The 24751-nt window shown below is 47.9% G+C and overlaps 3 protein-coding genes across 7 annotated transcripts; all 3 read left to right on the forward strand.

The window, feature by feature from the left end:
• The first annotated feature begins 1 nt into the window (after position 1).
• atg2b (autophagy related 2B) lies at positions 2-18421 on the forward strand. Of its 2 annotated transcripts, none has more exons than XM_047047844.1 (43): positions 2-76; positions 818-1203; positions 1318-1480; positions 1615-1767; positions 1858-1960; positions 2043-2205; positions 2305-2484; positions 2591-2687; positions 2793-2957; positions 3081-3232; positions 4240-4333; positions 4591-4834; positions 5065-5227; positions 5341-5433; positions 5591-5779; positions 5867-6140; positions 6241-6352; positions 6716-6914; positions 7263-7405; positions 7494-7651; positions 7983-8158; positions 8458-8608; positions 8745-8944; positions 9581-9661; positions 9784-9890; positions 10041-10133; positions 10313-10383; positions 10504-10580; positions 10681-10851; positions 12453-12585; positions 12881-13083; positions 13405-13634; positions 13850-13967; positions 14123-14317; positions 14434-14535; positions 14651-14729; positions 15021-15231; positions 15546-15615; positions 15812-15894; positions 16042-16163; positions 16510-16664; positions 16794-16943; positions 17033-18421. In XM_047047844.1, the coding sequence occupies exons 2-43, from the start codon at positions 1042-1044 to the stop codon at positions 17261-17263; spliced, it is 6216 nt and encodes a 2071-aa protein (XP_046903800.1). In that variant the 5' UTR covers positions 2-76; positions 818-1041; the 3' UTR covers positions 17264-18421. The 2 variants fall into 2 exon arrangements, with proteins under 2 accessions (XP_046903800.1, XP_046903807.1); XM_047047851.1 differs by having other exon boundaries at positions 44-182.
• Positions 18422-18442: 21 nt separating this feature from the next.
• Positions 18443-20581, forward strand: noxred1 (NADP-dependent oxidoreductase domain containing 1). Of its 2 annotated transcripts, XM_047049639.1 has the most exons (7): positions 18443-18757; positions 18908-19077; positions 19179-19369; positions 19455-19635; positions 19720-19874; positions 19988-20186; positions 20326-20581. In XM_047049639.1, exons 2-7 carry the CDS (start codon positions 18917-18919, stop codon positions 20459-20461), a joined length of 1023 nt encoding a protein of 340 aa, XP_046905595.1. In that variant the 5' UTR covers positions 18443-18757; positions 18908-18916; the 3' UTR covers positions 20462-20581. The 2 variants fall into 2 exon arrangements, with proteins under 2 accessions (XP_046905595.1, XP_046905601.1); XM_047049645.1 differs by lacking the exon at positions 18443-18757 and having other exon boundaries at positions 18995-19077; positions 19183-19369.
• Positions 20582-20718: 137 nt separating this feature from the next.
• On the forward strand, positions 20719-24236 carry tmed8 (transmembrane p24 trafficking protein 8). 3 transcript variants are annotated; one of them, XM_047049867.1, is made up of 6 exons: positions 20719-20895; positions 21555-21666; positions 21862-21943; positions 22047-22140; positions 22425-22718; positions 22903-24236. In XM_047049867.1, the coding sequence occupies exons 2-6, from the start codon at positions 21557-21559 to the stop codon at positions 23118-23120; spliced, it is 798 nt and encodes a 265-aa protein (XP_046905823.1). In that variant the 5' UTR covers positions 20719-20895; positions 21555-21556; the 3' UTR covers positions 23121-24236. The 3 variants fall into 3 exon arrangements, with proteins under 3 accessions (XP_046905823.1, XP_046905816.1, XP_046905828.1); XM_047049860.1 differs by having other exon boundaries at positions 20719-20891; XM_047049872.1 differs by lacking the exon at positions 21555-21666.
• The last annotated feature ends 515 nt before the right edge of the window (positions 24237-24751 follow it).

Raw genomic sequence — 24751 nt, forward strand, 5'->3', positions numbered from 1 at the left:
GTTTTAAGAAGTACGCCGACAGTACGCACAGCCGAACGTGGTGCGGAGTCATGAGAGTGTTTGTAAACAATTTAAGGTGAGATGTTAAGTAATCCTTAGTCTACGACCAGAACGAATACGGTTATTACATTATGTTTAAGACGTCGTCTTATCTTGTCATTTGAGCTGCATTCAGTAGAGAGGTAAACACATGTAATCGATATTAGCCCCAAATTTATGTATTGAGATTTATTATAGCCTAGCTAGCTAACGCGTTAGCTAACACGCTAGCTAGTTAGAAGTAGTTGGTACTGTAGCCAATGTTAGCACAACAAGCGATGATAAGGAGGGATTTAATATTCCATGTTGCCATGGACAATCTTGTCATGTCCTGTTTGAACCTGAATCGAACACCCATGTTAGTTGTATGTTCAAGCCTCTGATCAAAAAACAAAGTGGCAGGTAATGATGGTGAGATAATCAGTTAAAATTAGTAAATATGTTCAGAAAGGTGCTAAGCTAGCTAGGCTAGCCATCGACACCGGCTGTTGTCTTGATGACGAAATGAGTCGAGTGACTGCTGTCTAGCTAAACGATTACCTGTCTGATTACCTTTATGTTAGCTGACAGTATATCTTATTTATTGTTATCATACGCGTGTGTAGCAAGTATAGCTGGCTTTTGTTTGTATCTGTAAATAAAGAATAATACACTCAGCAATGAGTGTGCTCAGCAAGCGATTGCCTCATAATGATTTAACTAATTGCCTTTTTCTTGGCGTTACACTCCACTTGAAAGGTGTCCATAATTTGTTTCGTGTCTCTATTCTGCTTTGTAGGCACAGCAAACTGGAGTCGGTAAAACTTTTTCACATTGCACAAGAATTCAGTAGATCTGAATTACCTCTCCCCCTTGGATGTAAGAGATGTTCAAGCTCACTTTTTCCTGAACTTTTTAAATCGATAGGATGACAGAACCGATACCGTCTTAATTAGCCACTCTATAAAAACATCTGCACAGAATAAATCATTCAATACAAAGTGTCATCTTCAGCAAGTCAAGATGCCCTGGCCATTTTCGGAGTCCATAAAAAAGCGGGCATGCAGATATCTTCTGCACCGGTACTTGGGAAATTTCCTCCAGGAGAAGCTTAGCCTTGACCAGCTGAGTTTAGACCTTTATCAAGGCACTGGATCACTAGCACAAGTGCCATTGGACAAGTGGGTGAGTTTCAATCTTTGTTGTGCAACTGTGCCACTTGTGGCCCTGTGTGTGCCACCGTTAAGTATTATCAGTCCTGGGTGCTGAAAATACACGGCCGTATCTCTTCCCTTTCAGTCACTGAATGAGATCCTGGAATCAGTGGATGCCCCTTTCGAAGTCATCGAGGGCTTCATTCAGACCATCTCTCTCACTGTTCCATGGGCCGCCCTGCTTCAGGAGAACTGTGCCCTGGAGGTCAAAGGGTTAGAGATGGTGTTCAGACCGCGGCCTCGTGTGGGTGAGGATTAGAGACACGCCATTGTTTGTCCTCATCAGAGATAACTGTGACAGATTTGTTTTATTTTATTTTTAAAGCTAGTCCTGTCCTGTAGCTAGAATCGTTTGTAGTATGTTTACCTTCCTCTTTCTCAGCTTCAGGTATGGAGCCTATGTACTGGTCCAGCTTCATGACAAGCAGCATGCAGCTAGCCAAGGACTGTCTGGGCCAGCGACTGACTGATGATCTGGGAGAGAGTTTCCAGCCACTTGAGGGCTTGGAAAAGTTTGCAGAAACAATTGAAACGGGTACATTATGTCATAAGATAAATCATGATTTTGTTAATTCTTTGATTTGATACGGATGTATGAGCGGTTTCTTTTCTGTGTGTTTTCAAGTTCTACGCAGAGTAAAAGTTACGTTTGTGGACACAGTTCTCAGAATCGAACACGTTCCAGAGAATTCGAAAACAGGAATTGCTATAGAGATCCGAATAAACAAGTAAGTGATACAGTATTTTGAAGTTAGTGTTTAGCAGTTACGTCAACGTCCCATGAACAACATCTTCTGCTGTCGTATTCAGGATTGTTTATTGTGACGAGACCGACGAGGAGAGTCCCAGTGTCAACGTGCACCAGCCCACCACGTTTGCCCATAAGAACCTGCAGATGGAGGGAGTCAAGATCTTCTGGGACGAGTTCTCTGAAACGGCCAGAGCTGGTTTCAAGTCTTCACCTACCCCAGCCGTGAGTTTTCGTTGGCCTTCTGTGCACAGTGTAGGTAAGCCACGGAGAGCAGGCATTCACTCTCACTGATACCCCTCCTTTTGATGTTCCCGCTCCCAGGAGACTGAGGCCAAGCTCTCCCCCAGCTGGAACCCCAGGATCATCTGTGAACCACATCCTCAGTTCACGGAGCCCATATCCTCCGCTATGCCCTCTGAACCCATGCAGATTGGCAGTTTGACTGGCAAAATTGAGCTGTCTCTCACGCTGAAACAGAACCAGACCATGCCTGGAGCAAAGGTTAGCATTACTGTAACTGTCTTGTGTATTTATTTTCATTCTAAAACCTCAAAGTTATTACTCAGACATGCTCAGATGCTATGTTTCCATGTTCTGTCTGTTACAGCTGGATGTTGTTGGACAAATTGACACCGTTGTCATGCTGCTATCCCCACGGCAAGTTCATCTCCTCCTGGACATGTTTGGAGTGTTCTCAAGTCCAGGTGGGTTTGGGTTAGGTCTTCTGACATCTGCATTCACTGAAGAACTCTATGTCCCAAAGAGAAAACATGTTTTTTTACGACTACCTGTTTGTGTTGCTCATAAAGGCGGACAAGAGTGGACAAAGGACAGGAAGAACCGTCCCATGCAGCAGGAAGATGAGTATCGTCTCCACATGGAGCTAAACCGATGCCTAAAAAAAGACTCCCCATTGACCGGAACAGAACCGGACTTCTTTGAAAGCCAGACCGCTAGAACTGCGTCTAGTCGAGGTGGGGAATGAGCAAATCTTACACACACTTATCTAACGTGGTTATTGTTGAGACAGTTCTTAAGGATGTTGAGACATTGTGTGTTGTGGTTTCCTCCTTCCCTGATCCTGGGCGTTGGAGCAGAGGATGTGTTCTTCTCCATGGCTGACATGGAGATGTCCCACAGCCTGTCGTCGCTCCCCCCCCTGGGCGAACCCCCCACTGTGGATCTTGACCTGTCACTCAACAGCAACTACTCGGCCTCCCCAGGGGAGTCTCCTCCTGGGAACGTCACAGTGAGTCTGAGCTGCACACTACTGTACCTCACTATCACTACTGTACCTCACTATCACTACTGTACATCACTATCACTACTGTACCTCACTATCACTACTGTACTTCACTATCACTACTGTACATCACTATCACTACTGTACCTCACTATCACTACTGTACCTCACTATCACTACTGTACTTCACTATCACCATCACTACTGTACTTCACTATCACCATCACTACTGTACATCACTATCACTACTGTACCTCACTATCACTACTGTACTTCACTATCACTACTGTACCTCACTATCACTACTGTACATCACTATCACTACTGTACCTCACTATCACTACTGTACATCACTATCACTACTGTACCTCACTATCACTACTGTACTTCACTATCACCATCACTACTGTACTTCACTATCACCACTGTACCTCACTATCACTACTGTACCTCACTATCACTACTGTACATCACTATCACTACTGTACCTCACTATCACCACTGTACCTCACTATCACTACTGTACCTCACTATCACTACTGTACCTCACTATACCTCGCCACCAGGCTCCTGTATGGTCATTGACTTAGTCACTGATCTGCAAATTTGCACTATTGTACTGTACTCCACTTAGGTTAGAATAGGTTATAGGGTTGAAATAGGTTTTATGTGCATTTAGGGTTAGTATAGTGTACTACTTATTGTTATCTGTAATTTAGGAAGCTTTAGTATTAGGGTTAGTATAGTCGATTATTTATTGCTATCTGTACATTTAGGAAGTTTCACTTATTTAAGCTCAGCATAGATGTAAATTATGTACCGTGTACTTATGTTATGTTATGCCAGGTGCTTGCGTTGTCTTGTTTTAAGAATTTCAGTGCCCAGTCTAACCTTGTGTTGTTCTGTGTACCTGACAAATAAAAGAGTTGACTGTACACTCACAGGGCCTGTCCTGGGTTTGGAAGCTCCCGTTCACGGTGCTCCCGTTCACGGTGCTTTCTCTGTTTTCCCAGACTCTCTGGGATGAGTACCTGGATGTGCCCCGTCAAAAAGAGAAGCCAACTCAGGAGACCCCCTTCCTGCAACACAAGCTGCTGAGACAGACCTGTAAGAATCCACACCAGTGTTACTTACACAGACTAACACAGCAGTGAGACAGTCACACCATAAGTTCCCAGAGTTGTCTGTTTTCAAATCAACATTCCAAATCAACATTTATTTGTATAGCTCTTTTTTACAAGCAATGTCACAGAGGGATTCACATACACCCACAGAACTGCCCCTCAGCCAACCTAAACCCTCAAGGAACACAAGGAAAAACTCAGTGAGGAAGGTTTTCACCTCAGAGCTTTGTTGTGTTTCAGCCCATTCCTCCAAAACACACGGTGATGAGTCCAGACCAGAGCTGGTGCTGAGGCTGTCTTTGGGTAGCCTGGCTGTGTCGGTCCTCCACATCGACCCCCTGCCTCCGCCCAACGCTGCCCCCAGCCCACTGGCTCCCATGGCTGCTGGCTTCTTCCACTTGGTCGGCCCGGACCACCTCCCCCCTGCGTCGTTCATTCAGTCCCGGGCCGTGTTCGACATGGCCTGCCCCCACGACCACCTCAGGTGACAATGTCAACTTTGTGTCACTCATATTGACCTCTTAATCCCTCAGTCAGGGGAATAGGTTCCTTTTGTAATGGGACAGCATTTTTGTTGTTGTAATAACAACAACAAAAGGGGGGGGGGGGGGGGGGGGTTGATCTTTTTCAAAGTGTATGGGACATGAAACCTTTTCTCCTGCCCTAAGCACATCCTATAGTGGAACTTAATAAACGACTGAAACATTTCTGCAGGTTTGTGGGCCAGGGTCTGAAGGTGAGCTATGAGCACTGCCAGGGCTCCAGCCTGCGTACCTTCAGCACCGACGTTTCCCTGGGCCAGATGGAGCTGCTGGAGTGCCTGTTTCCCTCTGAGAACCTCAGCTCAGCCTCCCAGAGGAAGGCTCAGTACACTGAGGTGAGCCACATCACCACTCATGTCTGTACTGCTGTCGGGACCTCACGCGTTTGCATGCACCTGCCAAAATGCCTTGTCAAGGTGTGTCTCACTGGTTCGTCTTGTCACCTCAGCTGTTGACATTCGACACCACCAGCAGCGCTGCCTCGTCACCTGCCACCTGCCTGCACCTGCTCTACAAACTGGCTGAGCGCAGGGGGCCCCAGGTAAACACTCATACAGCCTCCCAGACAAGGGGCAAGCCTAGTCTGAGGAGGAAAACGTCAGGAATATAAGACACTTTAAAGAAGTGGCTTCAAGCCATGGATTAAGCCTAGGGGACCTGCTTGTTTTCACGGGTCCTCTGCTGCCTGGGGGGTCCAGGGGGGTCAGGTGCGTCTGAGCAGCATGCCCAGGAAGGCAGAGATCCAGGTAGAGCTTGGACAGGTGCGCTCGGAGCTGGACATCAGCATCGTCGACCGCCTCAACTCCCTGCTACAGCCGCAAAAACTGGTCACCACGGAGATGATGTCCTCACACATGTATACGTCCTACAACAAACACGTCAGCTTGGTAAAGACCTTATCCTCTCTCTCTGCTCTTAATCCCAGAGGAGGAAACAAACATACTCTTGAATGCCTTACTTTGTTTATCCCACAGCACAAAGCCTTTGCGGAGGTCTTCCTCGATGACAGCCGCACCCCAGCCAATTGCCACGTGTCATTAACGGTCAACGCTCCTGTCCTGAGCCTGGTGGTTCGATTCCCTATCCCGGACCTGCGGTCCGACCAGGAGAGAGGCCCGTGGTTCAAGAAGTCGCTTCAGAAGGAGGTGCTGTACCTGGAGCTGGAGGATCTGGAGGTGAAGACTGAGTTTACAGGAGGCAGCTGTCCAGAGCAGACCAAGATGGAGCTCACCTTCAGAGAACTAGTTGGTATGTCTCACTGACTGTGGATAACTGATGTTTAGGGATTCTCTCCAGTCAGAAAATACACGAAAATCTCCAAAATGTCCACCTATTTCCTCACCCTCAGGGAAGTTCCAGGAGGATCCAGAGCGTCCAGCTGCCAGGTTCCTCAAAGTGTCCCACTCCATGGATGGAGACATGACCACGTCCTCTGACAGTGGCAAGTTTGACTGGCCCAGGTAACCAAACAGCATCAAGCTGAAGACCCTTAGTTGGTTGTTTGAATATAAGCAGTTCATGAAAGATTCTTAAAAGAACCCCAGTTGAAATGGTTCCTTGTGGAAGTAAAAAGGTTCTCCTATTCCCAAACTGTGGGCTGCGGCCCCAAACCAAAGAAAATAATGGAAATATTTATACTGTTGGTAACTCATGCAAGTGGGCCGTGAAGTGGAAAAGGTTGGGAATGGCTGTCCTTAGATCTAATTGGAACCTTTTATTTTTTAAAGCGTAGACCACCACAAGTCCCAACCCTCTCTCACTCCTCTGAAAACCCCCTGTAGTGGAAACACCCACCTCCGACGTTCTCCTTCTTCCTCATGCAGGGTGGTGCTGAAGGTGAACCCCCCCACGGTGCACTCCATCCTGGAGAGAGGCCCCGCCGAGGAAGACGAGGGGGCAGAGGACAACTCCCCGGAGGAGGAGGAGGAGGGGGCCGCCCACTCCCTGAAGGACGTCTGCGACTTTGGGAAGCCCGAGCCGTCGCCTTTCTCCTCGCGAAGGGTCATGTACGAGAACGAAGAGGTAAGGGTCAGATGGCTGAGCGGTTAGGGAATCGGGCTATTAATCAGAAGGTTGACAGTTCGATTCTGACTGTGAAAAATTACGTTGTGTCCTTGGGCAAGGCACTTCACCCTAATTGCCTCGGGGAAATGTCCCTGTACTTACTGTAAGTCGCTCTGGATAAGAGCGTCTGCTAAATGACTAAATGTGAATATAAGGTACCAGGTTTATAAACACAACACTCCAGGCCTGGTGCAGGGCTGCCATGTCCATGTTTACAACCTGAAACAACATTCAACTCAACCAGGTCCTAGATTGAGTAAATATGTGAGGCTGAAGGAGACGATGGTTTATCCCCTCTCTCCACAGATGGTGATACCTGGCGATGTGGCTGAGATGACAGAGTTCCAGGAGAAAACCATGGGAAACTCACGGTTCATCCTGGAGCTCTGCTTCCCCAACGTACAGCTGTCGTTACACAGCAAGGCCTTCTACGAGAAGCTCCACAACAGGTAGGCCTCACAGCGTCAGGTCCCCTTAGCATGTCTGCCTGCTTCCTTGTGTCTACTTGTTGATGACACTGACCCTGACGTCTCCCAGGATAAACAACGACCTGTTGCGATGGGAGCCGACGGCTCCGTCGCCCGTGGAGACGGTGGAGAACATGCCATACGGAGTGGGTCTGTCGGTGGCCAGCCAGCTCATCAACACATACACCAAGGACAGCTTCAGCCCCTTCCGCTCCACCGGACCTGAGGGTGAGAGAATCCTTCACCACAGGGGGGTGTCCCAGTGGCTTACAGGGGAGAAAAAGTACCATGTAGGCTGAGGCCTTATCTCAGCGGCCTGGGTTCGAGTCCGGCCTGGGTCTCTCTCTCACTCACTCACTCACTCACTCTCACTCACACTCACACATCACTGGAACTGTCCAAAGTATTTAATGCTATATATATCAAATACATGAACTGTTGGATGTGGTCTTGATGGTGCTGTAAGGGAAGACAGCTTCCAGGTCCCATCACTTGTATGTTCAGAGCGTCACGGTGGTGTCCTGTGTCTCTGTCCCGTGTGTCTGTCCTGTGTGTCTAGAGGAGGACAGCGGCTCCGATGAGGACACCATGCAGTACTACTCCCCAGCCTCTGACCTGGGCCTCAGGTCTCGGCGGAGGAAGAAGCCCAAGACCCACAACAAGAGCTCCCAGAGCCTGTTCTCTGTCATCCTCACGGTCAACCACGGCCTGGTGGCCCTCCAGACCGCTGCCACGGTACGCCTCCAGGACGGAGAGAGGGTCACTAGGACCTCAGGGACAGAGAGAGGGTCAGGCTGCTGTCACTAGGATCTCAGGGACAGAGAGAGGGTCAGGCTGCTGTCACTAGGACCTCAGGGACAGAGAGAGGGTCAGGCTGCTGTCACTAGGACCTCAGGGACAGAGAGAGGGTCAGGCTGCTGTCACTAGGACCTCAGGGACAGAGAGAGGGTCAGGCTGCTGTTACTAGGACCTCAGGGTTATGTTTATAGAGCTAGCTCCAGCTCTGCTCAGTCGATGTCGTCTTTTCCCTCCAGAAGGAGGATAAGAGCGTGCTGGAGAACAGACACGGGGAGTTCTGGTTGGAGGTGAAGAACGGAGTTCTCTTCAGCGTCACCCAGTACGAGGGCTACAAAGATCAACACTACATCTGCTTCCACACCAGTAACATCTGCCTGTACCACCAAGGTGAGACGGGGGAACAAGATCATCTACTCAATAACCTAGAGTTTGACTTCATGCATTTCCAGTCAGTAATGCTACTGTATCTATGAGATCATAAAAACTCTTATTCCTGTAGCCTAACTTCTCTCTGTCTTCCAAGGACTGGTGGATGGGGACACCCCTGTAGCCGACATCAAGCTGCCTTGCAGGACGCGTCCTCATTGGCTGGAGCCAGCCATCTACCCCTCTGAGACTGTCCCTGATAGGACGTCCCCCTCAGAGGGGATTGGCCTAGAGGCCCACAGCATGCTGTCTGTCGCTGTCAAGATCTCCTCTCAGAATATGGAGCGTAATGTCAAGGTAAAGCCTGCTCCACGTTCCTCTCCCGGACGCTCCATCCTGGGTCATGAGTGGTGTCAGCTGTGCTAGTGGAGCTGTCACGCCAAATAGTGTCCTAGGGCCAAATAGTGTCCTACCTGACGTCACAATACCGTTCCGAAGCAAGGACTCGTCCGTCGCTATGCCGACCTTAAATTCCTGACATTCCTGAGATGGCTGCGCGTGCCAGCAGCGGGAAACTATCCTGGTTGCTATTCTGGTTGCTAGGTAGTCGCTTCTAAATTGCAATTTACCTCAGGCTCGCTCTCACACAGTTTTCACTCGTTCGATAGCTAGTGCTAGCTAGTTTGGTAAACAAAAAAATATTACAAAGGTTATTAAACAACTGCCTTCTATGTTGAGCTAGTTGGTACATTTTTTGTCGAAAAAATACCTTATTTCGCATCGATTTTAGCCGACCGGGTAGGCAAAGCGTATAGTATTCTCCCTGCACGCGCAGCCATCTCAGGAATGTCAGGAATTTAAGGTCGGCATAGCGACGGACGCGTCCTTGCTTCGGAACGGCATTGTGACGTCAGGTAGGACACTATTTGGCCCTAGGACACTATTTGGCGTGACAGAGCCGTGTCACGCGTCAGTGCTTTGTGTGTCTCACAGGAGTTCCTGATCGCTGTAGGGGTGAGAGGAGCCACGCTCCAGCACCGTATGGTCCACCCCAGCCTGGGCTGGTACGACCAGGTAACCTACACCTGGCCAGCCCCCCCAGGCCCACACACACACACACAGGCCCTGCACCTCCACTCTGCCACTAACCCCCTCTGGTCTGACTTCCTGTTGGTTTTCCCTGGCGTGTGGAACAGATAGTGGACTTCCTGAACGTGTCTGACGAGCCTGTGTTGGGGTACACGCCTCCTTCCTCCGTCACGACCCTTCACCTGCACCTGTGGAGCTGCTCTCTGGACTACAGGTGCAGTGGGCCTCTACAAGAACCATGTCACAATGGATCGCTTTTATCCAAAGTGATGTATAGTACACGGGGGTCATTTGAACCTGCGACCTCATGATCTGCCATCAAATGCTCTAACCCTTAAGCTTGTTTGTGTTTCTGTGTCCTCAGGCCGCTGTACCTTCCCCTGAGGTCTCTGCTGCTGGTGGAGACGTTCAGCATCTCCAGCAGCGTGTCTCTAGACCGCTCGTCCTCCACGCTCCGGTACGCTCCGCCCAGGTCACCCCCCGCCCAGGTCACCCCCCCACCCTGGTCACCCCCCGCCCAGGTCACCCCCCCCCCCCCCCCCCCCCCCCCCCCCCCCCCCCGGTCACCCCCCCCTGGTCACGACACCGACAGGAGATGTCCACACACGTCTGATAACCCTGCTTCCTTTGTTCCAGGATCATTTTGGATGAAGCCGCGTTGTTCCTGTCTGAAAAGTGTAACGCCGTTTCTGTGAACTTGGCGAGAGGTAACCTGGGCCTCCCAGTGTAACATTTGAATATGTTTGAATATGATTGACAATAGCTATTCTTGTTAAGTAAATATATGTGTCATAACTTCTGAGTGCCGACTATGCGTCATCCCACAGACTATGTTCAGGTTGTCGACATGGGCACTCTGGAGCTGAGGATAACTGCTGTCAAACCAGGCCTGAACGGAGAGCTGGTAAGAGTTGAGAACCTCAGCCCATGAATGAGAAACACGCTTTGCAACTTTGGGGCACACTGGTTCAATTCCCCCGTCCGTCCGTCTGGTGTTTGCACAGACGGAGCCGAGGTTTGAGCTGCGCTGCTCCAGTGATGTCATCCACATCAGGACGTGTTCCGACTCTTGTGCGGCCCTCATGAACCTCATCCAGTACGTGGCCAGCTACGGAGACCTGTTGCCCCCTGCAGGAGTGGAGGTCAGGTGCGGCGGCTCCAAATACAGAACCAAGGTCAGTCCATAAAACGATCTGAGGTCTTTAAAACCAAAGCTGTCTCACTCACACAGCCCTCATCCCATCAACAATGGAGGCTCCGGTAGCTCACTGGGTTAGAGCGCGGACCAGTCAGACTAACGCCTAACGCAGGGGCTCGGGTTCCAATCCGATTGAGGCCTTATCCTTCACATCTCCACGTCTCTCTCCCTCCTCCTGTCTCTCTCCCTCCAGTCTCTCTCCCTCCTCCTGTCTCTCTCCCTCCTCCTGTCTCTCTCCCTCCAGTCTCTCTCCCTCCTCCTGTCTCTCTCCCTCCTCCTGTCTCTCTCCCTCCTCCTGTCTCTCTCCCTCCTGTCTCTCTCCCTCCAGTCTCTCTCCCTCCTCCTGTCTCTCTCCCTCCTCCTGTCTCTCTCCCTCCTCCTGTCTCTCTCCCTCCTCCTGTCTCTCTCCCTCCAGTCTCTCTCCCTCCTCCTGTCTCTCTCCCTCCTCCTGTCTCTCTCCCTCCTCCTGTCTCTCTCCCTCTTGTCTCTCTCCCTCCAGTCTCTCTCCCTCCTCCTGTCTCTCTCCCTCCTCCTGTCTCTCTCCCTCCAGTCTCTCTCCCTCCTCCTGTCTCTCTCCCTCCTCCTGTCTCTCTCCCCCCCTCCTGTCTCTCTCCCTCATCCAGTCTCTCTTCCTCCTCCTGTCCCTCTCCCTCCTCCTGTCTCTCTCCCTCCTCCTGTCTCTCTCCCTCCTGTCTCTCTCCCTCCTGTCTCTCTCCCTCCTCCTGTCTCTCTCCCTCCTGTCTCTCTCCCTCCTGTCTCTCTCCCTCCTGTCTCTCTCCCTCCTCCTGTCTCTCTCCCTCCTGTCTCTCTTCCTCCTCCTGTCTCTCTCCCTCCCTCCTGTCTCTCTTCCTCCTCCTGTCTCTCTCCCTCCCTCCTGTCTCTCTCCCTCCTCCTGTCTCTCTCCCTCCTCCTGTCTCTCTCCCTCCTCCTGTCTCTCTCCCTCCTGTCTCTCTCCCTCCTCCTGTCTCTCTCCCTCCTCCTGTCTCTCTCCCTCCTCCTGTCTCTCTCCCTCCTCCTGTCTCTCTCCCTCCTGTCTCTCTCCCTCCTCCTGTCTCTCTCCCTCCTGTCTCTCTCCCTCCTGTCTCTCTCCCTCCTCCTGTCTCTCTCCCTCCTCCTGTCTCTCTCCCTCCTCCTGTCTCTCTCCCTCCTCCTGTCTCTCTCCCCCCCTCCTGTCTCTCTCCCTCCTCCTGTCTCTCTCCCTCCTCCTGTCTCTCTCCCTCCTGTCTCTCTCCCTCCTCCTGTCTCTCTCCCTCCTGTCTCTCTCCCTCCTGTCTCTCTCCCTCCTCCTGTCTCTCTCCCTCCTGTCTCTCTCCCTCCTCCTGTCTCTCTCCCTCCTCCTGTCTCTCCCTCCTGTCTCTCTCCCTCCTCCTGTCTCTCTCCCTCCTCCTGTCTCTCTCCCTCCTCCTGTCTCTCTCCCCCCCTCCTGTCTCTCTTCCTCCTCCTGTCTCTCTCCCTCCCTCCTGTCTCTCTCCAACTGGCCTGTCAATAATAAAAGATGATAAAGGCCCAGAATAAGGTTGTGTGGACACTCCCTTCAGCTCTCCCTGTGTTCTGATGGAAGTGTGTGTGTGTGTTCAGCCGGAGGCCCCCAGCCGGCCCCCCTCCCAGGCCCCCCTGCTGCCCGAGGCAGAGCAGCAGTTGCTGCAGGATCTGATGAGTGAGGCCATGGAGGACACAGACAGCCAGCACGCCCTGGGTCTGCAGCCCAACGGTGGGCCTGCACTCAGACAGCCTCGGCATGACCAGTTAGACACAGTACACACACACACAGTACACACACGTGCCAAAGTCTTCAGCGTCAGTTTTACAGGTAAATCAAGAAAGGTTCTAGAACTAATGAAATGGAAAGACAAAACACAATTTTTCTCAACGTCGCACTTTAATACTACCTCACAAATACAGAGGAAAAGTAAGACAATATTCATATCAAATCAATCTTAGGTTCATAATACATTTGCATAGTACACATCGTAGTTCTAATGACAGTTCTTTTCCCTCCATTGTAGGACTTCATGAGGCTCAGAATCTGGACCAGGACCCTCCCCGCTCTGACCTCTTCCTGTTCCCGGACGAGAGCGGGAACCTGCCGCAGGAGTCCAGCCCCACCTACCCCACCTACCCCACGCTTCACTCCCCCCTCATCACCCCCAACCTCACCCAGGAGGCCGACGACTTCTGCATCCTGGAGACTCCCAACTCCAGAGCCGAGGTTAGAGCTTGTATCAACGGAGCCAATGTGCCAAGAATGTCCCAAGAATTCCCACGTCTTGAATGACCGTGTGTTGTTTACATGACAGTGAATCTCTTGGACTGCTACACAGGGTCTTCCTACTGTCATGTATAATGTATCATTTAGACAAGGTTTTTGTCCAAAGCCATGTACAGCACAAGGGAGGAATTCGAACCCATGACCTCCAGATCTGCAGTCAAATTCTCTAACCACAGAGTGACATTCTCCCCAGCCTGAACAGCCTGTTGTTTCAGTCAAGGTTCATTGGCCTGGTTCATGTGTCTGTGCTGCGTACCTCAGGACAAGGACCAGGAGCCGGTGGTTCACAAGCTGACCGACGACACCATCGAGGTCAGAGACGACCACTTCAGCCAGCCCCTGACCAGCAGCGACTCCAGCAGGGGCACCCTGAATTTCCCCATCCCAGAGGTGCGCTACTTCATCAGGGAGATCTCTGTGGTCTGGCACCTGTACGGAGGGAAGGACTTTGGAGCCGCGGCGTACGCCTCCTCTCCAGCCAGAAGCAGGGGGTGAGTCTGTGGGGGGGGGGGGGGGTGAGTGTGGGAGGTGAGTTTGTGGGGGGAGGGGGGTGAGTGTGGGGGGTGAGTCTGTGGGCATGGGGGGGTTAGTGTGGGGGGTGAGTCTGTGGGCATGGGGGGTGAGTCTGTCTGGGGGGGGGAGGGGGAGTCTGTCTACACGGCTGTGGTTGAACCTGTGCTGATCTCTCGTCATCTGGTTGTTGAAGGTGCACGCCTCACAGCTCCCCGTCCCAGACCCCGGTCAGGCAGGGCCGGGCTGGGGGACGCCCCGGGGGAGGGTGGGGCAGGAACCCGGATGTCCTGATGGAGATCCAGCTCAGCAAGGCAAGACACCAAACCAACACCGACAGTTGTTGGGTTGGGATGGTTTGGTGTGATGAGCGTGATCTTTCCAAACCCAACAGCCAACAGTAGAATGTTTGTTGGACGTTGTTGGGGGCAGTGTGAGTTCTAACAGGTGTTCTTGGTGGTGTCCTCAGGTGAGGTTCCAACACGAGGTGTACCCTCAGATGAACCAGGTGTCTTGTGGGTCGGCGATGGACCAGCCTGTGTCTCGGCAGGTATTCATCGTCCAGGACCTGGAGATCCGAGATCGCCTGGCCACCTCCCAGATGAACAAGTTCCTGTACCTGTACACCAGCAAGGAGATGCCCCGCAAGGCCCACTCCAACATGGTGAGCACCAGCAGCAGAGCCTGGAGGAACAGGCCATGTCATGGTTAAAACGCGGGTGGGTGGGTGGGTGGGTGTGGGAGAGGCAGGTTGGTGCTGAGTGTGAGGTTCCCTTGCAGCTGACAGTAAGAGCCCTGCACATCTGTCCTGAGATGGGCCCTGCGCCACAGGAGTGCTGCCTCCGGATCTCTCTGATGCCCCTCCGCCTCAACATCGATCAGGTGAGCGAGGGAGAGAGACAGAGAAGCAGACAGATAGAATCCCAGCAGTGATGATGAGTGCCCTTTTGAGTCAGACCCGATCACATGACCGTGGTCCCCTTTTGCCTTCTCGTAGGATGCCTTGTTCTTCCTGAAGGACTTCTTCTCCAGCCTCGCTGCTGAGGTGGAGCTGTTCTCTCCCCCGGACCAGGAAGGTAAGTCTGAGGCCAGCTCACCTGGTGAGTGCTTGTACCATGTAGGCTAAGGCCTGGGTTCGAATCTGGCCCTGTCCCTTTGCTGCCTGTCTTCCCCTCTCTCTTTCCTGTCATACTTCACCTAAAAACTATCCTAGAAAGCATGGAAAATTCCACCACCAAAAATTCTTATAACAAAATAAGGTAAGGCTGCTTTGCTTCAGCCTGTAACACAAAGCCGTACTTGATGTGAGGGTCGTGGCCGCACCGTTATCCGTAGTGACGAGTGGAATGGTCCGTGTTGTTCCGCAGCTCTGTATGTGTCCATGAAGAAGCCTCCTACTCCAGAGGTGTCCTGCAGCTTCTCCAAGCACGGAGGGACCGGCCAGGAACCGGCCCCCATCATCTCTGTTCCCACCCAGAGCCGTGCCAGTCAGAACGGGCTGGCCGCCTCAGGCAGCGAGGACCCTGGAGAAGCTGATGCTGCCGCTGCCTCGTTCACAGACCAACCCATCTTCTTCAGGTTGTTTTTTTTTTCCAACCTCTCGATATGTTTTTCACACAAATAATGAAGAAAGAGGAGAACAGAGAAGCCTAAAACAGAGTAGAGCAGAGTACAGTAGAGGATAGTAGAGTCCTAATCAAGTACTCCTCAATGAGTACACTCTAAAAAATATATTTGTCAACCTTTCTAAACTTTTGTCACACTCAACACAAAGATTCACGTAAAAAAAAAAAATCTTTATTGAAAGATATATTAAAAACTTTTGAAACTTATTTAGAAAAGTATTTGTACTTGAACAGTTGATCAACTAAGATTTCGTATTTCTATCACAGAGAGTTCAGGTTTACGTCTGAGGTACCGATACGGCTGGACTATCATGGGAAACATGTTTCAATGGAGCAGGTATGTTGTATAAGAGCACTTTGTAATACATTATGTATAAACGCATACAGGATGTGTACATGATTGTTGTAATTGTCTTTTAAAGTACAGTTATTGTCTTTTATAGTACAGTACATCAAACACTGAATGGATAAGGAGTACATTGTTTCCAGAGAGCAGTAGGTTTGACTTGTCTTGCACTGCTTCTGTGTTTCAGGGAACGTTTGCAGGGATTGTAATTGGGCTGACACAGCTGAACTGCTCCGAGCTGAAACTAAGGCGATTGTGTTATAGGCAAGGGTATGTTTAACCTGCACTGCAATCCTCATAAACTGGAAGGCTTTTCTTTATGTCTAAACTATTGTACTGGTTTCTTTAAGATTATAAACAAAAAAATCTCATTAAGAAACGGCATCAGTGCTGATTGTTTACTTGGTTTTCTTGCAGGCTGCTAGGTGTGGATAAGCTCTTTTCCTTTGCTATAAACGAGTGGCTCAATGACATCAGGAAGAACCAGCTGCCAGGACTGTTGAGTGGCGTGGGGCCCATCCACTCGCTGGTCCAGCTGGGTGAGTGGGCGGGACAGGCAGGCCGATCCACTAGTTCAGGGGTACAGACCTATGTTCTCATGGACGTTTTGGAAAGCACATTTTCACGGGGGATTGTTCACAGAAATGATCAAATGCGCCTTTGTAAGGAGATTTGAGAAAAGCTTGTTAGTACCTCACAGTAGTGACCGAGGGCATTATGATTTAGGCCACTCCGATCGCAGTTGAAATAATGTTATTTTGTTGATGTTTTACTGCCACGCTGGGGTATAAAGCTACTTTGTCTAAAAGGTTTGTTGACAAAAGTGATGTACACCAAATGATCATGTGGTTGGTGGATTTCCTTACGGATTGGGTTTGTGTTCAGTCCAGGGCTTTAGGGATCTGGTCTGGCTGCCCATAGAGCAGTACAGGAAGGACGGCAGGATCGTCCGAGGGTTCCAGCGTGGAACTGCCTCCTTTGGAACCTCAACCGCAATGGCTGCTCTAGAACTCACCAACCGCATGGTCCGGACCATCCAGGTAGATCCAGCCGCTCCGATCCACCTTCACACGTCTACTGTGTGAACACATAGAGCAGTTATGATGATCTAGATCCAAGTAGTGAAGATCAACTCAGAATCTGTCTGTCTGTGTGTCTCTTTCCTTCAGGCAGCAGCTGAGACGGCCTACGACATGGTGTCCCCAGGACCCGATGAGCGAGAGACGAAGAGGGTGAAGCGTTTTTCTCATTACCGATTGGCTCATCAGCCAGTTGACCTCCGCGAGGGCGTCGCCAAAGCCTACACCGTTGTAAAAGAGGTAAATAAACAGTCTGAAAAAAAAATAACCCCACGAATAACAGACGTGGCTGCTGTGACCGTGGTAACGTTGGCTGCGTGTGTCTCCAGGGGATCACGGACACGGCGTTGACCATCTACGACACGGCGACCCGCGAGCACGAGCAACGGGGGATGACGGGGGCGGTGGGGGGGGTCCTGCGACAGATCCCCCCCGCCGTGGTCAAGCCCCTCATCATGGCCACTGAGGCCACCTCCAACGTCCTTGGGGGCATGAGGAACCAGATCCACCCGGACGCGAGGCAGGAGGAGTCTCACAAATGGAGGCAAGGGGAGGAGTGATGGGCCCACTGACTGGACTGACTTAACTGACATCAGAATCAACCGCCATTTTTTAAAACAGGCCAACTGACCCTCAGCTTAAGCTTGGCTCCTCAAGCTGCTCCCGTGTGCACAATTCTGGAAGGACCTGGTGCTGATTTACTCGTCTGTGCTGGTGTGAATACAAAAGGTCATCTCATAGGAAGTAGAATCAGCTGGGTCTCCTTCTCACATACCCATCGCTGTGCCTTCATGGTTAAAATAGACAACACACTACGATTTGTTAGACAAGGGGACTTTGCGGCAAGGGTAATGTATGCAGACAGAGTTTAGGCCATTGTGCCCTGTAGTTCTACAATAAATCACATTTTTTAAGGGTATGACTGGCTCTTTGAATGTGACAGCAGTCTTTGATAAACGATGAGGAAAAACTACATTGGTGACTAATGAAGGTGACATGAGTTTGAAGTACATTTCTTTGCAGAACTTTAAAATGCCTGGTACAACTAGTCTGTTGCAATTGGGTATTATTGGTATCTTATGTCAAATAATTTCTTAGATAAGCTGTAAACTAATGTAATATCACCTGTATGTTATGTATGTATGTATTTTATGTTTGTGTGGGCACTGTCATCAACAATATGTAACATTTCAGGCAAATGTAATTGTAAACAGTCAGCATTGTAAAATACATTTAAGTGATACTATACCAATTTATGACATGGTCACGTTTGACTAGTACATAGATAAATAGAACAATTATGTAAAAGACAGGCCTATATAGAATTACTTCGCTTTAAAACTCACAATTGGAAATGGTTCTTGCCTAACGTTTTATGGCACCAATTCCACTTTTATTTTTACGGTTGTTTGTGTAATAGACTTTTCCTCTCCACATATATATATATTTCAAAACCACACAATTTCAATTTCTACATATGGTGTCACCTAAGGCTTAAAAACCATGTTCATGTTGAAACTTTTTAGTCAACTTGTGTGGTCACGCAATTTCTAAATTCACATAATGTCACGTGTTGAAAAAGGAAGACATTGTTTATATCTTATGTAACTCATTAGTAATTGTGGAAAATAAGAATATCGTTTATTGTACATATGTGTACAGTTAACTTTCGCCATTTGTATTAAAAGCATGACATGTTTATTAAAAGGGAAATAAATATTTAAAGTCCACAAATGTTAAGAGCTAATCAGTTTTAGGGGAAATTGGTAGCTGCTTTACTGCCTGTTCCATGGACTGAAGGAGAAGATGGAAGAAACGTCAACACTTTTTTGTTGTTGTCGTCAGAAGCCAATAAGATAGACTTGCATTATGTGTCTCAAATGGAGTTAATGCCCTATGCTATAAACGGCCACCGCTTAATATATGACCCAACTACTGTGTTCCCCAATGTCTGTGAACTTTTGAGTTTCAACGTTGTTATCCAACCTTAATTGTTGTTGTCTCAGCTAGTTTGTGTTTGGTCGTTACCATAGGTACCGGAATATCGGCGTTTGGTAAGTGCAATCATAACATTTATTTTGTTACACCAATATAGTCTAGCACAAATGATTTGTTGTATGATTTGATAACCGTGGGTTATAAACGGTTAACATTGATATTTAAAATCATAATATCAGTCCATTATTGTCACGCTTGAAATGTAGCCTATACAGATGATGTTGGACTTCACCGTCAATCTGAAAACCCTTGGGTTTGAGTGTGGACTAAACGAAACTGAAAAGGAATACTTGTTCCTGCGTGCACGATCCGCTGGACTGTCTATTTGTGGATGTGCGCATGCTGCTTTTGTCTGCAAACTTGCTAATTCCTTGAGGTAGAGTACATGACATTCCATAGTACACAAATAATTTCTACAAAATTTGTCTCACAACTCCCTTATAATGGCTAAGGATCATGTTTTATTTGTATCTGGAGGAAGACCATTCAAAGGAGAATTGTGGACCAAGATGTAGGGGCATCAAGTGTCTACAGGCCAGAGATGGAGCTAAAGGTGGGTATTCTTGGAGGAGGTAACCTTGGTAAACAGTTGGCCCATGTGCTTCTGGAAAAGACTGGAATAAAACCATCTCAAATCAACATTTCAACTCGGAGACCTGAAACTCTTGGTAAGTCTAAAAACAGTCCTCTTGTCATCCTATAACTGTATTCTGCTCATACCTTTAAGAAGAATATGTTTGTCATGCATTGCAGAAGAGTGTGTCAAAATGGGGATTAAGTGCTACTTTGACAACCGGAGACTTGTGGCCTGGGCACACCTGCTGTTCCTCTGCTGCCTGCCCTCCCAGGTGACCACGGTGTGTGCAGAGATCCGCTCTCACGTACCCAAACACTGCCTGGTGTACAGCTTCACGTCTGCTGTGTCTGTCAAAAGGTAAAACCTAGTATTTTCCTTTAGTTGTAGAATCGTAATAAAAGTGATCAACAACACATTGTCATGTTGTATCACGTGTTGTAGGCTGGCACAGATTCTTGGACACGACTTCATTCTGAAACCACAATATGAATTTGGGGTTTGTGACTGGAGTGATGAGTGGCTGTCCCACAGTCATCTGACTCTGGCTGTAAAAGACCCCAAATTAGTGGAATCATCTTGTCCTCTTACACTGAGTGGTGGGTTATATTGGTATTAAACACTACTGTGCTATGCACAAATACCTCAGATACATTGTGTCCCATATCAATTATTTAACTAACTTTGTTCGTTTATCTAAAATCGTATTCAGGTAGCCTGTCTCTGAATCCAAAGTGGGTGTCTGGACTGTTCTATTCTCTCCTGAACATCTGCACCGAAACACAGAGGACATCGGCTGAAGCCCTGGAACTAATCAATGAGCTATTTAAGTTGAAAGAGTCAGACACTGTGAAATTCACCCAACACAGTTATGTCAGTTCTTCATATGCATCATCCCTTTCCCCAGACGAGTAAGTTGTGTACCTCTGCAATCTATTCATTACCGCACTGTGTCCTGGATTTAGATGAAGATAGATGTGAAGAAAGGAAATGATTATTTTGTTTGTTTGATTCACCTGTTGAATTCATTTTGTTTTGCTGTTTTTTCAGGCCTTTTCCCTGGATAAATTTGATTGATGCTCAGACAAAGGAGACACCATTATCATGCTTTATAACAAGGAACAAAGCAATTCAAGGGTGTATCTCTGCTGTTTACAAACAATCCCTCGCAGGGCAGGAACACTAAAAATGGAAGATAATGGCACTAGTTAAAGAAGGTATCACAAAATACAGCATCTCGTGTCATGTTGCTTTTCAGAAATATTTTATGCCAATACGTAGGTATTCAATAAAGATCTATTGATGATTAGGCTACATTTGGTCATATGCTATTTACACTGTGAAGTGAAGCCTACGTGTTCTGAGAATACAGAAAAAGGAAAACAAAATCCTCACTGTTGGGTGGAATGTCACTTTAACAAAGCACACCCCCGGATTTCGTCAACATTCGTGAAATTACGGAAGTATTAAAACCGAAGGACGAGGGATTTTTTTCTTCGGGGAATCGGAGCATTTTTACTTCGTTGCTTGTTCACTGGATACATATCCGGGGGGGCTGTTGACAGCCAAAGGGGAATAATCGTACGCTACACCAAATCACATGATTGACATCTCTTGTAGGTTTGTACTTTCATTACTTGTTACTTTCTTATTCAGAGGAGTGATACGACTTGGTGAGGCAACACCACTAGGCAGCTAGCTAGTTGCCAGTGGCTAATGCTAACGTCGCTATCCAGGTTGTCGACGATAGAGCAAATTTACAAGCTATCGTAGGCTAGCTTCAAGGGAAGTGATGCTGCTGGTGCTGTGCTGCCAAGCGATCCTCTTCGCTAGAGTAGGGATCAAGTTGGACGAATGGCGCTTTAAGAGAGAGCACCATTTTATCTAGCAGTTTTGCGTTTTGATTCCACAGTTCGGTTGTCACACATGAGAGTAACATTTGCACGATTCGATGGTCAATAACAGACTAGGCTGCATAAGAGAAAATCATTGCGGATGTTTCAACATATTTGACAATTGTAGCTAATGTATTTCCAATTTGAACATTTCTAGTGTGTCAATCATCCATCTAAAGCTTGACCCCATGGTGCAATGTCAATGACACAACGCCTTTCTTATTCGTTAATTTAAAAACGTGTGAGATAGAGGGAGAGAGGGAGGGAGAGAGATAAAGAGAGGGAGGGAGAGATAGAGATAGGGGGAGGAAGGGAGATGGGTGGGAACCAGAGCGAAAGAAGGTCGGTAGCATGTGAACAGAAGTGTTCATCGACTCATTTCAGATATGGAGAGATTAGAAGCTACATCGGAGCTTCAATCCAGATTGTCATCGCTGTCAGTTTCTTCTTTCCCCGGAATTACATCTAAAAATTGGGAGAACAGTCCGTTAGACAGGTATGTCATATAGCTACTCATCGAGTCCTGGTACCTGATTTGATCTTTGATTAAATGTTCTTGACCACTCTTAAATCCAACCAATATAGTCATACATAGCTGTTGCTTTTTAAGATTGACAGTCACTGTTGGACTTCTCCCCTGACATGAATTATTGAGGAGTGATTACAACATGAGCTGTTTTTTTTTTTTCAGGCTTCAGAGTACTGACGTCTCACAGAATAGCACCTCTTCAATCAATCAAGCTAGTATGGGTGAAATCAATCACACCATGGAGGTATATTGAGCTTGCTTTGCCTAATAGCACCACAGAGATTGATAAACATGAGTTGACCTTCGTTAAAGGTGTGTGTGTGTGTTCTAATGTGTTTTGTTTTCAGAGTAATCAGGAGGTTCCTAATGTGCAAGCTGCGGGCGGAGACACAGAAGACGACAGCGCCGCGGGGGACACTCAGAACACTACGGAGAGAAAAGGTGAGGCTCAGTGTCACTCCTAGTGGTGCTTAGAGACGCCTCACACTTCAAACCCACTAGCTCTCCAAGGTTTAGGATCTCAGGGAAAATCTAAACGACATGGGGGAGCGGGTTCAATCACCACCCAAAAAAGAAAATGTTGAAAACTTCCAACAATTGTGCCCTTCCAGATATTCCCCTTCCAGATCAAATGAAAGCTTAAAAATGCCCTATTTTTTATACTTTAATGTATTTTTGAGGGGGTTTCACTCTGTGTTTTGGATCGGTCTGTTCTTGTAACACAGCCCAGCTGCCTCCGTTGAAGCCTCCGTCCACCTGGACGTCCCCAGCGCTCAGAGAGCTGAAGACCAAGCTCCGGCTTGAGAAGGACAGCGTTGTGACAGTGTACCGCGGGGACATTATGACTGTGCATGTTCCCACCGCCCCAGAGGGGAAGCAGGTGTGCTGGGAGTTCGCCACTGATGGCTATGACATCGGCTTCGGGATCTATTTCGATTGGACTCCTGTCACCAGCCGGGCCATCACTGTGCACGTCAGCGAGTCCAGCGATGATGAAGACGAGGACGAAGATCCCGAAGGTGAGTTGGTACCTCTCCCAGATTTATTTTATATAAGAAAATATATAAATATTATCATGTTTTGGCATGGACTCTTTTACATGACATACATTGATTTCTGCATCCATACATCCATGTATTAGTTGTTCAGTTGTGTGTGTGTGTGTGTGTGCGTGTGTGTGCGTGTGCGTGCTGTCTGTTACAGGACCTGTTAGCAGTGGAGATGTGGAGAAGGGTTCCAAAGCAGTAGCCAACGTTAACCTGGGGGAAATCCTCCCTGTGTATCGCCAGGACAGTCACTTGTCTGTTCATGGCGGATGTCATGAATTCCCAGGCGAGGGCACCTACCTTCTTAAGTTTGATAATTCCTACTCTCTATGGCGTAACAAGACTCTGTATTACAGAGTGTATTACAGTGCCTAAATATCCAGTGTGTAGTTATATATGAATGTATGACTCCCAAAAAATGACAAACTACTATTTTTGATGCCATATACAAAGAATATATACTGAATATGTGATAGTTAATAGTTGTATATTTTTGACACAATCAGAGCTTGTGTTTGCTCCTGTAGGCCACACAGTTAATCTGCAGAACCAGAGTGCTACGGAGCATGACATTTATTAGTATGTCTCCATGTGTTTCTAAAGAATATTTAATGAAGCCTTGCACATTGGCAATTGTTCTGTGTTTGTTTAAATGTGCAATCAAGTGAAGCAAAGTGCCCAGGATAAAGAATATGTTTTCTTTCGTTAAAACATACCCAAGACCCTGTTGATCTGCTAGGGAGCTGGATGGATTGGTCAAATGCTTTATCAGGAAACATGTTCAGTGTCATAAACGTGTTCCTCTTGTGCATGCACCTTTTTGATATAATTATTATTTCTTAAGTTGTTTTACTCATGTATGTTTTTTTGTACTTCGCATAAAACATGATCACCCTGCTTCTCCAAATGCAATCATTTCAAACAGCTATAGAAATGGTTCCTCTGTACCCTGTTATCCAGACAACAGACATTAACAGTCTGTCTTTATGACACAAATAAAAGCCATCTCTTATCACAGAAGGCCCTTATTATGTAAAGCTGGTTCAATATTTGCATTTGCCTGTGGTGAATATAGTTTGTTTGTCTCAAGCTGGTGGGTTGGTCTTGGTGGTCAGTTACCAGAGGAAGTTGTAGGTGATGACACAGATTCAGTTTTGTGTGATGTGTTGCAAATGTCTTAGACTGCTAATTTTTGTAGAAGTTTCTTTAATTATGAATGTAATGTATTGTCAATGTGTGTGCTTTCACGCTGTTAATGTATGTACTTTGAAACACACCCATTCATACCTGTCACATATATCCTCCCATTTATGTTTCCAAAATCCAATGTTTTACCTCACTTGCTTGTAGTTTGCATGTTCCCAAAGATCATACGAAATTTGCTGCTATTGTGTGAAGCAACCGAATAGTTTTTTTCCATGTTCACTCTTTCAATTAATGTAAACCCTCCTGCTATTTACATGTTTCTGTAATAAAGAGGAAAAACACAGATTTTCCTTTAAACTGCTCTAAAACATATACAAATATGCACCCGAATGAGTTGCGCAATTCTCTAATTTAAAGTTATGATGACCTTGTCAGGCAGCATCATAGCATCGTGTGTCCAGTTGTATAGGTCAATGTCATGTAATATCACAGGAACGTGTCGCCATTTCAGAACTCCAGATTACAGTACTAGTTGGTTGCTTCAGGGGAAAGAGTCCCTTGAGTCTCCATTTAATAGAGCCATTAGGGAGTTGATGTAATTATTACAGAGCTGATGAAACACACTGGGTTACTATTTGTATCTTTTCCCAAAAGGTTGTGGCAACAAATAACCTCTTTGCTGTATTGAAATAAACACGTTATTTTACTAGGAGTAGCCCGGCTGAGTGGACGGAGTTAAAGCGAGCAGTTAAGCCAAATGATCTGCCTGTCAGACAATCAAGTGGTGTCCAATAAGCAGTCACAGGTGGTAAAAAAAAACAGAAAAAACCTGAACACGCGCCCAACACAGATTGCACAGC

Source organism: Hypomesus transpacificus, chromosome 3 (genome assembly GCF_021917145.1).
Source record: "Hypomesus transpacificus isolate Combined female chromosome 3, fHypTra1, whole genome shotgun sequence".
Taxonomy (NCBI): Eukaryota; Metazoa; Chordata; class Actinopteri; order Osmeriformes; family Osmeridae; genus Hypomesus; species Hypomesus transpacificus.

Bases quoted from the DNA above. Each gene is read 5' to 3' on its own strand.
- atg2b (XM_047047844.1), top strand. From the start codon at position 1,042: ATGCCCTGGCCATTTTCGGAGTCCATAAAAAAGCGGGCATGCAGATAT. The intron at 6,141-6,240 runs GTATGTCTCACT...CCTCACCCTCAG, and splicing joins CACCTTCAGAGAACTAGTTG to GGAAGTTCCAGGAGGATCCA. The intron at 13,084-13,404 runs GTTAGAGCTTGT...TGCGTACCTCAG, and splicing joins CTCCCAACTCCAGAGCCGAG to GACAAGGACCAGGAGCCGGT.
- noxred1 (XM_047049639.1), top strand. From the start codon at position 18,917: ATGATGTTGGACTTCACCGTCAATCTGAAAACCCTTGGGTTTGAGTGT. The intron at 19,078-19,178 runs GTAGAGTACATG...TTGTATCTGGAG, and splicing joins AAACTTGCTAATTCCTTGAG to GAAGACCATTCAAAGGAGAA. The intron at 19,636-19,719 runs GTAAAACCTAGT...CACGTGTTGTAG, and splicing joins TCTGCTGTGTCTGTCAAAAG to GCTGGCACAGATTCTTGGAC.
- tmed8 (XM_047049860.1), top strand. The intron at 21,944-22,046 runs GTATATTGAGCT...TTTTGTTTTCAG, and splicing joins AAATCAATCACACCATGGAG to AGTAATCAGGAGGTTCCTAA. The intron at 22,141-22,424 runs GTGAGGCTCAGT...CTTGTAACACAG, and splicing joins GAACACTACGGAGAGAAAAG to CCCAGCTGCCTCCGTTGAAG.